The 12,792-nt window shown below is 40.4% G+C and overlaps 1 protein-coding gene across 6 annotated transcripts in view; it reads left to right on the forward strand.

The window, feature by feature from the left end:
* LOC109432219 (ABC transporter G family member 23) overlaps window positions 1–6,238 on the forward strand; it is a 270,435-nt gene extending 264,197 nt beyond the window's left edge. For all 6 annotated transcript variants that reach the window (XM_029866971.2, XM_029866973.2, XM_029866976.2 and 3 more), the window contains 3 exons: window positions 4,635–5,022; window positions 5,084–5,333; window positions 5,390–6,238. In XM_029866971.2, coding sequence (XP_029722831.1) covers window positions 4,635–5,022; window positions 5,084–5,333; window positions 5,390–5,957 — 1,206 coding nt within the window. In that variant the 3' untranslated portion in view covers window positions 5,958–6,238. The remainder of the gene's footprint in view (window positions 1–4,634; window positions 5,023–5,083; window positions 5,334–5,389) is intronic.
* Window positions 6,239–12,792: the final 6,554 nt, after the last annotated feature.

Genomic DNA, 12,792 nt, shown 5'->3' on the forward strand with positions numbered 1-12,792 from the left:
CTCACAGAAGAATTTGACGTTTGAGCGGTGCCGCTCCGCTCAATCGTCAAATTGTCTGTGAGAGTAAGCACTTCAGCATAAACTCTGGCAGAAGTCCATAAATGTAATGGTTACTGGGAAAACTACAGGGGATAGACAAAATGATCGGGACAGGCAAAATTTTCACTTCTCAAAAAATGTTCAATTAGCTGTAACTTTTCGAAAAGTGCATCAAATATTTTCAAATTTTTACTGCAAGTTCTTCAACTAGTTGTGTATCAGTGGACAAAATTTGGAAAAGATCGGACAATTCTTCATGAAGTAATAAAGATTTTTGAAAAAGGTAAAATTATCCGATAGCCAACTTTGAGCTGTTATATCTCCGGATTCAATAAACCGAATGCAATGAAATTTTGACCATTTAAGACTTATATAATGAGCTATGAAAAACCATTGACTTAACTTAATATTCTTAACACGGAAGAAAATTATAACGATTAGATTATTTTTCTGATAAAACACCAAATTATCCAAAACATCAACATCGTTACAAAATTCAAGATGCAAATTATAGTTTATTTAGTTTCCCTCTAATTGACTTATATATAAATGCGTTTCGAAAGAAAGTAACAACATAGCCGCCAATAAATTGAAAAAGTAATGGGATGCATATTAAAAATAGACCAATTTACTAACAAATCGTGAAAAAAATAAAATCGCTATAATTTTTTCGCTTGGTAAAAATTTCAAGTTAAGTCAAATGTTTTCCAGAGTTCATTACATAAGTCATGAATGGTCAAAATTTCATTGCGATCGGCTCATTGAATCCGGAGATATAACAGCTCAAAGTTTGCTATCGGATAATTTAATCTTTTCCAAAAATCTTTATAACTTCGTGAAGAATTGTGCGATTTTTTCCAAATTTTGTCCACTGATACACAACAAGTTGAAGAACTTACAGTAAAAATTTGAGTATATTTGATACACTTTTCGAAAAGTTACAGCTAGTTGAACATTTTTTGGAAAGTTAAAATTTTGCCTGTCCCGATCATTTTGTCTATCCCCTGTATTCGGTGTGAATAGAATAGAATTACAAATAAATATCATACTTTAGGAATATACTTGAGATCTTGTCAAGGGGTAGCCTTGGCTGAATGAATCAAAATTCACGTACATTTAGGATGACCTGGTACATTTCTAATGCATTGAAAAAGTAACTGAAGGTAATATTTTGGTTTAGAGGATCTTCATCTTCTTCATTATGGCTCCCAGTAACCATAATGGCACTGGGACTTGGCCTGCCTTACTTCAACTTAGTGTTCTTTGAGCACTTCCACAGTTATTAATTGAAAGGCTGTCTTTGCCTGCCATTGCATAAATTTGTACATTTGTGAGGCAAGTTCAATGATACACTATGCCCAGGGAATGGGAAGGGTCTACTTGGATATGTTTTGATACGATATAACATCTTTGGAACGTTTGTTGATCTGGTAGATCAAGTAATCTTATTTCGGGACAATTTGGAGTGTCGTCCATATCTGAAATACTTTTGAATCGGTCAAAAAAAAGTTTTCTTGACTCAATGAGTCTTATCAAACATGTTCTGCTAAGAGGAACGTTGTAAATTCATGTATTTATTTGAATCTTCCAGTATTACAACTCCAGGACAGTTTGGATGACCTAGAACATCCCGAAAAAAATATTTAACATAATATATCAGTGTTTCCCTAAGTATTATAATGTATACCATTGGAAAAACATAAATTCATTCCCGAAATATGTGTAGAAAAAAGTCGTCCCGAAAGGGTTAATCATCAGAAGGAAATTTCTAAACTTATACATTAATCTCTGAAGAATCAGTAGCTTCTAAGTAAATATCCAGATGGAATCCATCAAGGGATCTTGAAATATCCACAGAAGACATTTGTGAAAAAATCCCTGAAGAAATTTCTGGTGGAATCACCGGAAGCAGTTTGTTGAGGTATTCTCACTAGAAACCCCTGTAATACCACCCCCCCCTCCAACAACAGTTCTTCAAGGAATTGCAGGATGAATCCCTAAAGGAGTCCCTCTAGAATCGTCTTTGAAATTTCTTCCGAATTTCCTGATAGATTTTTTCCATGAGCTCCTTCTAGTAATCATCCAGGTGTTCTTTCTAGAAATTTCCAAGAGTTTCTTCCAGAAGTTCTCTAGGGACCTCCTAGGTTTCCTCCTGGAGTGTCTTCTGGAAATATTCCAAGAGTTCTTTTTGAGAATACTCCAGATGTTCTTTCTGAAAATCCTCAAAGAGTTCCTTGTGGGCATCCAACAGAAGCTTCTTTTGGGAATCCTCCGTGAGTTTCTTCTGGCTATCCCCTAGGAGTTTCTATGTGGATTTTTTAGTAGTTTTGTTTTCTTGAAATCCGTCAGGAGTTTCTTCTGTGAACCTTTCTCAAGTTATTCCGGAAGTCTTCCTAGAGTTTCTTCTGGGAATCCTGCAGGAACTTCTTCTGGAAATCATCCACGAGTACTTCCTGGAACATTCTCTAGAAGTTTCTTCTAAAAATCCTACTGAAGTTCCTTCTAGGTTTTCTCTTGGTATTTGTTCTGGAAATACTTCAAAAGTTCTTTCTAGGAATTTTCCAGATGTTCCTTCTAAAAATCCTCAAAGAGATCCTGATGGGCATCCAACATCCTTCTGAAAATCCTCTAGGAGATCCTGATGGACATCCAACAGAAGCTCTTGAAGGACAACCTCCGTGAGTTTATTCTGGATATCCCCTAGGAAGATCTTTTAAGGACATCTCCGATGCTCTAGGAATTACTCGAGAGATTATTCGAGGAATTCATCCAATGCTTTTTCCAGGAATTAAACTGAAGCTTCATCCAGGAATTTCTAAAAAAAATTTTTTTTCATCCCCGAGAATTTTTCTGAAAAGAACTCTTTCAGCAAATTATCTGAGGTTTCTCCAAAAATAACTGCTGTTACAATCTTCCCAAAGTTCCTCCGAAGGGTTTTCAATCTTTTCAATAAATTGTTCCCTGGAACCCTCCAGAGGTTCCTTTGAGGATTTCGCCAAAAAATTTTCGAGGAATCCTTCAAAAATTTTCGAGGAATCCTTCAAAAATTTTCGGATGATTTCATCTGAAATTTTTCCTACCCAAGCAACACACATGTTATAATAGAGTTACGACAGCGCAAGTTTTGGTTGTATAGAAGTTTATTTTACGTAATTCTAACATTGTGTTGAAATAACGTAAAATAAACTTCTATACAACCAAAACTTGCGCTGTCGTAACTTTTATATAACATGTGTGTTGCTTGGGTAAGATTCCGCCAGAAATTCTTTCTACAACTGCCACAAAATTTCTGCTTTAAATTAGTCTAATAATTCTTCCAAAAGATCTTACGAGTCCTCCAGATTTTTTTTTTTCAAAAAATCTGCATGAATATTTCCAAAAAATCCTACGAAAATAAATCCAAGAATTCTCACATAATATTATTCTCAGATTCCTCTTAGAATTTATAAGAGGACGTCTTTGAATAATTACTCAGCAGATTTCTCGAGGAATTTATCAAACAATGTCTCCAAAAGAATTGCTCCAAAAGTACTCTGTAGATTTTTTCAGGATTTCTTCAAAAATACCTACGAATATGCCATAACTTACTCCACCGAATATTCTTCTGAGAGTTCCTTCAAGGGATTTTCCTGAAAATTTCTTCTTGAAATGCTCTAATTGTTTTCAATAATATCTTCCTACATTTCAGACTAGTACTTTGAAATAATTTTAATAAAGGCATCCATGGAGCAATGTAGTTATCATACGAAAATTTCAGAAGCAAGCCTTAAAAGTTTCGTAGCCAATTTTTAGCAAATTTAACAAATCAACTAAACCCTGAAACAAACTAAACATTTCTCGAAAACTGAAATATTGAACTTTGGATAAATCTCTGAAGAATTACCTATAGAGGCTTATGTAAGTAATGTCTGCTGAAATGCCTAGTGAAATTTCAGGTGGATTTTCTGTATATATCCATGAAAAAAAGTGCAATCCTATTTTAAGTTCTGTGGAAAACTTTTAGGTTTATTACTTGATTTTGCTTGAGAGATTTGTGAACGAGTGTTTTAAAAAGAGCATCCAGAAGTAGTTACTGAAAAAAAATGTAAAGATGCAGCTTTTAAGAAATTATTTTTCTATTTACCCCAGGAAGTTTCAGAATAATGTTTTGAACTTTTATTGTACAGTGCTGTAACTACAGACATGTATCTGAGGTTCCAGTTAGCCTTGTGATTAACACTTTGGACCTTAAATCCGGAGACGGCGGACTCGATTCCTATTCCGATCGGGAGCTTTTCTTAACTACCCTGGACATAGTGTATCATTGTGCTTGCCTCACAATTTACAAATGCAATGGCAGGCATAGAAAGCCCTTAAATAAGAAAATGTGGAAGTGCGCTTTGTTTTTACCTAAAGTTATTAAGTTTGACTTTAGTTTATTCTTCATTAAAGTTATAATATAAGATTGTTCATTTCAGTGTTTATGCTTTATGTCAATTTTATTGATAAAACTCATCTACGTACTTCTGCCATAACCCATATTTGTTGTTAGTTTACTAATTTATACCAAAACTTTTTCTCACATTACATTAATTGATAATTGTTCTCTCCTCCAGCTCACAACGAAAGGAAAGATGCGGGCGCTTCTGACCAAAAACTTCCTGAAGGTGTGGCGAAACGTCGGCATAATGCTTTTCATCTTTGCGCTACCAGTGATGCAGGTCATCCTGTTCTGCTTGGCTATTGGACGGGATCCGACCAATTTACGAATGGCTATCGTTAACCAGGAAATGAACATCTCCAATGGTGACTGTATCTTCGACGCCGGTTGCAGTTTTACGAACCTTTCTTGCCGCTACATGAGTCATCTCAATTCGACGATAGTGAAAAACTACTATCCGGACCTGGATTCAGCACTTGGGGCGGTAGAGAGAGGGGACGCGTGGGGCGCACTCTACTTCACGGATAATTTCACTGATGCATTGGTAGCCAGAATCGCTTTGGGTGAGAGATAATGTTCAATACTATTTGAACTCTAGTAAAAACCGATGTTCGTTTATTTTAGGTCGCGACGCTGATGACGAGACGCTCGATCAATCAGAAATTCGCGTTTGGCTGGACATGTCTAACCAACAGATTGGTATTATGTTGAATCGGGATCTACAAGTAGCTTATCGGGAATTTGCTCAGGAACTGTTGCGCGTCTGTGACAACAATCCAAAACTGGGAGATGTTCCAATTCAGTTCAAAGACCCCATTTACGGTACCAATGACCCCTCATTTACGGATTTCGTCGCCCCTGGTGTGATCTTGACGTAAGTAGTCTCTGGCTGTGATCAAAAATAAATAATTCCTTTATGCTCTTTTTCAGGATTGTATTCTTCTTGGCCGTTGCCCTGACGTCATCTGCGTTGATTATTGAGAGAACCGAAGGATTGTTGGATCGTTCTTGGGTAGCAGGTGTTACGCCCTTCGAGGTTTTGTTTTCTCATGTTGTAACGCAATTCATTGTAATGTGTGGCCAAACAGCTCTTGTGTTGATTTTCATGATCGCGGTCTTTGGAGTCACAAACAACGGAGAATTAGTTTGGATCGTCATGCTCACCATTCTTCAGGGTCTGTGCGGTATGTGCTTTGGATTCGTGATTTCCGCTATCTGCGAGTTGGAGAGAAATGCCATTCAATTGGCATTGGGATCTTTCTATCCAACGTTGCTGCTATCCGGAGTCATTTGGCCAATTGAAGGCATGCCATTGGTGCTGCGATATGTGTCACTATGTCTGCCACTAACACTGGCAACGTCATCACTGCGATCAATCCTAACCCGTGGTTGGAGCATATTGGATGAAGATGTATACCTAGGGTTTGCATCCACAATTGCTTGGATTGTAATCTTCTTGGTGGTAACGCTAGTTGTCCTTAAGTTTAAACGAGGCTAGGGGTCTTTCGATAAGGTTTTATGCTTAGAGATCATTAATTTATAATACGCACTTTTAGACCTGTGTACATTTACCATAATTCAATGCATCGGTTTGCATATATCTAGAGGTGGGTGCAGTGCAAACCATCCCGTGCCGAGCTTTGCTTATTAGCACCTTTTGGAATCTAGTCCAACAATTGTACATGTCATTGATGCAAAACAACGTTCATCAGTAGAATACGCTATCGGCTCGGTGTGTACATATTGACACCAATAATTTTTTATTGTTTTTCTTTTCGATACATCTGATCTGATACTTTCGCTCTGTTTGACACCTCTTGTGTAGATACAGAGCGGCTAAATGTGTTATTCACAAAACAACGAAATAGCAGGAACTTTCAATTCATGAGATCAGTTTTCATCCCACTGGAATTAGAATAAATTTTGAAATAAAAACCTGTTTCATTTTTTTCGGGATGTTAACAAGACTTTGTAAGTAGTTAAGTTCACCAAAACAGAGCGTTGAATTGAGATACGTTTACTATCATTTTTGATAGCGTACCACGTAAAGAAATATTATTTGCTCAAATTTTTCTTTAGGTTATGTTGTTTTAAAGTTTCATTTCTTGGCACATCCTGGTGTACCATTAACCCATTACGCATACCTGTTTTCATGAAACCACTTATACAGTTATGCTGCCTGCTGAAGAAAAAAAAAAACTATAACACAATGGTGATAGAACGGTAGACATATTGACAATCAGCAATAAATAGTTTCAAGTAAAGGAAAAGCAACAATTATTGAACTGTGATCATATATTTTTTATATTGGGAATACTTTTTACGTCAAAAGGATACGTAAATAAATGTACAGCATCTGTTGGAAATATGGACAATTTAAAATAATTCTCCAATTCGTTTGAGATGGTTAATACTTGTTGAGTAAAACAACTTTTTAAACATCACCATCTTTTCACATTTCAAAAGATTTATAAGTTTTATAATTTTTTTTTTGCTGAGAGCTGGCTGATGTAACGCATTAGTAGTTCTTTCAATTTATTCACAGTGATGTATGAATTTGTTAATTATTTTATTTGATCCAAGGTAAAATGTAACCTTAGACTAAGCGTTACGCATATACGATTTGATTATTTTCATTTCATTTTATCCATTCGTAAATGTGTAGAATTCGACACACTTCAAGCGCTTAACCTATATTTCCATACAGAATTGAGAGAGCAGTGTACATGTAATATAGACTAAGGACTAAAAATTGAAGAATCAACTGCGTAAAACAGTTGCTTATTCCGTTATTTTAGGCAGGGGTTGAATTATAAACAACGAGCATTCAAGCACACTTTTTCACATCCAGACAGTAATGAGAATGTGTAACACCTGAAATAAAAAAAGATGTATGATATTATTTCTATTTAACTTGTGAAGGAAAGGGAACCAATATATGTAAGTGATATGTAGAAGACATCGTTCCCGATTATATAATACATCATATCCCAAACCCTATTCGATGTCGCCTGCTTTCTTTACTGCTGATATCAGTGTTAACAACGACAAAGAATGTGTTCTATTGGCGTATGATTTTTTAACGAGCTTCAACAAGAATGCTCCGTAGAGTGCCCTAGAAGTAACAGCGTTACAGGTATCGCAACGCTTACTGGCAAACCTTTGATGTTTGTCAACCATTGCAGTTAACGAGTTGAGTTAAAAAAAAATCAACCTAAACGTGAACATTTGGCAGGCAGTTATCGAACGTTCACTTTATCTCCGTTTGGATAACATAACTGTTTGGTACAATCAGTAAACTACAAGCAGTAGCAAAAATTGTTCTAAAAAAAGTGTTCTATAGACCGAAAATGAATAAAAACATTGTAAAAAATAATGTGAACATTTGAATTAATTCATGATGACAAAAGATGGCCTTCAAATACTTAGTAATCCTTTTCTTGGCAAAATGTTCGCATTACTATATTTTCCCAGCTCAGTACTCTATAAGAAGTTTCAAAGTTATCAACTGAAAGATTGCTTAACGACTGGACATTGCTGCTAGAGAAACGTTATGTTTTCCGGCCTTGGCAGTCTTTCAGAGCAGCAAGAGCAATATTTCCGACGGTTTCGATAATATATTTTACCATTTTAAGCAATCCTTCCGTTGAACATAATGGCCACCGTTTTCGTTTGCTCCTGTCTATGACGAAATTGCAAACAATTACGGTGCAAATACCTACTAAAAACATTTTAAAAGACTACGCTAACAACACTCGAAAAATCGGGAACATGATCAGTAGAAAAGCATTCCTGATCAGGTGTTGAAGAAGAGGAGTATTCCCGGCACATTTTTCGAATAATTTCCAATTTACGTACCCACTGTTGGAGGAAAATGGCCCGTTCTAGTACAGAAGTGCATTAGGAAGTTCATGAAGTCTATACTAAACATCGAGATCAAATATACGTTCAACAAAATCCGAACCCTGCAATCAAAACTGGCCTCACTAACAGCGAGCATCCGGTTCTCGGATATTCCGGCTCCAATCAAGGCGAGCTTCTTCGAAAGCCAAGAGCGTATCAACAAAATGAATGTCCAGGCGAGAACTAACAGAACCAAGTGTAAATTTTGAAACATCATAACCCGTAATCTACAACCAGCAGCGAACGAGGATTTACCGACGATCAACTCGAAGGCCATCCACAACGGCACAACGGCAGGTGGTAGTATGTACCTCCCGAAACAGAAGTGCTACTCAGCCTAGGCCCAAAGTTTGCTTTGCCGATCACCCGTTCTACCATCTGTTGGCCGATGTAGAACAGATTATCAACACCAATCCAGATGTTGCAGTCCAAGATCGTAACCGATGTGCGATAGCCAACGTTGTAACAAATTACAGCCACGGCAGTCGCAACCGTCCCGGTCCAGTCGATCCCCTTTCGAAGTTCTGTGAAAACTCGCAGACGATAACTCGAAGGCTTCGTCGTAAAGTCGGACAAAGGCAACAAGACGGTTCTTATAGAAGCAGAAGACTACAAGAAGAAGATGGTGGAACTTCTTCAGGATCAAACAACGTACGCTCCGATACCACGTGATCCCACACCGAAATACGAGAGGCAGAACAGCCTAGTGCGACGGCTCAAAAACCTCAAGATCATCAACGATAAAACAGCAAGGATGTTCACCAAATACAATGCAGTGTGTCCAAGGATCTACGGACAACCCAAGGCACACAAACCGGTTCTGTAACACTAGCCCGAATGACACTAGCCCGAAAGTCACTAGCCTGAAAGACACTAGCCCAAATGCCACAAACCCGAATGTAACACTAGCCCGAATACAAATCTGGCAGAGGTTTTTCCTTCTTTGGAACATACGCTGTTCTTCCGTATTCTATTGTTACCAAGATACTGATGGATGAATTTCGATTCGGGCTTGTGGTATTCGGGCTAGTGTCGTTCGGGCTAGTGTCATTCGGGCTAGTGTTATAGAATCCACAAACCTGGAATACCGCTGAGACCCGTTGTACCCAATGTCACAGCTCCGTCATACAACTTGTAAAAGTTCATCGGACAAGTCATGCAGCAATCCCTGGTAAGCAAATACAACAACAAACACTCCTTTTCATTCTGCCAGTGCGGCTCCGTGGTCGTGCGGCTAGGGTCACCAAGCTCTTAGTCGCATCGTGCTGAGGAGCGCGGGTTCGATTCCCGCCGCAGCTGTCAGGAAAAGTTTTCGGCTGTGCCACTGGGCGTTGCATGCTAGTCTGTTGTCTAGTGTCGTGCTACCTTCAAAGAGCGAAAAGCTCACTGGAAGCATTGAACGTGTCCGTGTCTTTTAAGGCTTTTTACGGCATCATCAGCATCGGCAGCCATGTTGGATATGTGGCTCGAAATTTCAAAATGATAATTCTCGGCCACTAAAGCGAATAGTCGTATGAAAAAGTATCATCCTATTTGCTCACTCGCAGTGATTGCGATGATACTTTTTCTGCTGCATGACTGCAAGATTGGCAGTTTTTTATCACTTCAAAAACGCGAGGCAAACAATCATTGAAAAGCAAAAAGTCAATGATTCGTATGGGAGCTTGGTGATGCATCATGACACCTTATAAACAACATAACTTTACCCGGGGATCACGTACTTGTTTCGTTGGATGTAAAATCGCTATTCACCTCGATACCAAAATCGCTGGCAATCAACAGTATCATGATGAGGTGGGACGAAATTAGGCCAAACACAAACATACGTTTGGATCTATTTCTAGAAATAGTTGAGTTTTGTATCGACGCGAGTTACTTCCGCTTCGATGGCCAACATTACCAACAAATATTCGGTACGGCTATGGGCAATCCCCTATCTCCAGCAATCGCGGATTGGGTAATGGAAACATTGCTGGACACGGTTGTTCGAATGCTCAATCCCCCTACCATTCCTACGAAAATTCGTAGACGATCTAGTAACGGCAATCCCTCTCCACCAACTAGACCATGTCATGGAAACATTCAACACATGACGTCCACATCCAGTTCGAGTGGAATCTGGATCCATGAATCCAGCCTGATATTGCCACACGAACTCTCTTTCAGTCGATGAGAGGCGGCGGCATAAAATTTGAGAGAGTATCTTGTATGCAGCGTTCAGTAATGTGATCGCGTGATAGTTCCCGCGTCCACCACAGGTAGCTGAATTTTGCCGGGTATTTCCATAGCCGCATGATGGCGGTAGTTATCTACATCTCACACTGCAGTGCACTGTTCCATCCATGTTTTTAACCTTTAAAGTCGCTTCAGCGGTAATTGCTCTCACCTTGACACTCTCGCCAAGATACGCTTCCCCCCAAACACTGTAGGTGGCGCCCTTCCAAGTTTTGTTGCACTTTGGCTCGAGAATCATTTCGCCTGAACGAATACGTCGAAAACTGAGAACGTCAGCTCCATGATTACGAGCTTGGCGTTGTTCTTCATCGCCTTCAAGACTTGCAAGTACTTTTCCTCGTCCGTCTTTTTGAAGTGCGCCTCATCTTCTTGCGTTTGGCGCCTGCCCTCTTACTCTTTCTTGGCTTGTGTCCCTGCGATCTAGTTCCTCTATCAACTCCTATATCTTCTTCTTTTTCTTCCTCTTCTGCCACTGACCAGGCTTGACGGAAACTACCTTGCGAGAAAATGAGGAAGCGATTTTCTGAGGAGTGAAAATAAAACTGAGGAATCACAACGCAAATCCTCAACAGCACAGAGCGCGAGTCTTCATGCAGCGAGAAGTTTGTCCAACACTCATAATTGCTTGTTGTGTGTGGCAAAACTCTTTTGATTTTTATGAGGATTATCAAGCCTGCCCCTGACCCGGCCTAACCTGTGGTGGCTGAAGACTTACCAATGCTAGCAATCCCCTGCTCTCTTCGATTCGGGACGGGCCGATCTTTTCAGGCCTACACTTCCCAGTTTTCCGGGACTCCTGGCCGGGGTCCAACCTGCCGGCATTACTATCTCTTACTTTCGGGGCTACCTATCTCCTGATTTTACGATTGCCACCTAGTAGTTCCTTACCTGACGACTGTCTCGTACGCTTCTGCAATTGCTTGTCGTAGGCAATCGCATCTGGCATTAGCTTAGCCGCCGCCGGTCACTAAAAAAATCTCAACAAGGCCTTCTTGAGATCCTGGCTGATGTTCGACTTCGAGGACGCAAAGTCAATGATGGAGTCAGGCTGCAGCGCACAAGCCTAACGTTGGTATTTCGCGCACAGTCACCACCTCCTGTTCTAGCTCTTCTTGGAGTATTTAAACTCGTTTTAGAATGCAACGAGTAGCACGGCAGAGAATGTCTATCAGAGCCCCGCATTCACGCGTTGTTAACAATCGAGCATATTTTTAACCAACTCGATCATTCATTCCTCGGCACACCTTGAATTGGGTTTGTCGTGGACTCCTACCGCCGAAACAGGTGATCCGTAGTGCTATTCTAAGCCGGCAGCTACGGTATAGTGGCCCGGTTTGGGGCACGGCGCTAAATATCAAAAGCTACCGTGATTAGCTGGAAAGAACTTGTAGGCTATGTATCTAAGGATTGCGAGCTCGTTCCGTACCGTGTCACACAATGCACTCTGCGTCATCACTGATATGGTGCCTATCGGTATCCATATTGGGGAGGACATAGAGTGCTTCGAAATGCGACATACGCACAAGAGACATACGCAGGACTGCCAGATTGGTCTCCATGGTAAAATGGCAGCGCGCGTGAGACAGTTTCACCAAAGGAAGGTAGATCCACATGTTGATCCCGAGGGTAGATAATTCGGTTAACAGCCGCCATGGGGAATTTACATTCCACCTGACTCAGGCCTTGGTTACTTCCGACAGTATCTACATGGTTACTGTCATGTGGGTTCTCCCGAGTGTCCGGTTTATGCTGGTTAAGATGAAACGGCGGAACACGTTTTGTTCGTGTGCCCGCGTTTTCGCACAATGCGTGACCGCATGCTTGCCACATGCGGGGAGGACACAAACCCGGACAACTTGGTCCAGAGGATGTGTAGGGATGAGTTTGGCTGGAACGCCGTTTCAACGGCTATCACCCATATCGTCTGGGAGCTACAGAGGAGGTGGCGCGTGGACTCGGAGAATGGCTATGATGCAGTACAAGAGGTGATCCAGGGGTTCCGAGTCGGCTTCGTAGGTCATACCGGTGCCCTGCGATCGAGATCGACCCTTACAGCGATTAAGTGGCCGCAGAGAGGAAGTCCCGGTAGCGGTGCTGTCGCGGCGTCGGTCTACTGGGTTGGATCCGAGCCCGCGGTTGGAAAGGGGTCCCCGGCAAGGGTCGGGGCAGGTGGAGACCCTGCTGCCAGCAACCTT

Source organism: Aedes albopictus, chromosome 1, assembly GCF_035046485.1.
Source record: "Aedes albopictus strain Foshan chromosome 1, AalbF5, whole genome shotgun sequence".
Classification (NCBI taxonomy): Eukaryota; Metazoa; Arthropoda; class Insecta; order Diptera; family Culicidae; genus Aedes; species Aedes albopictus.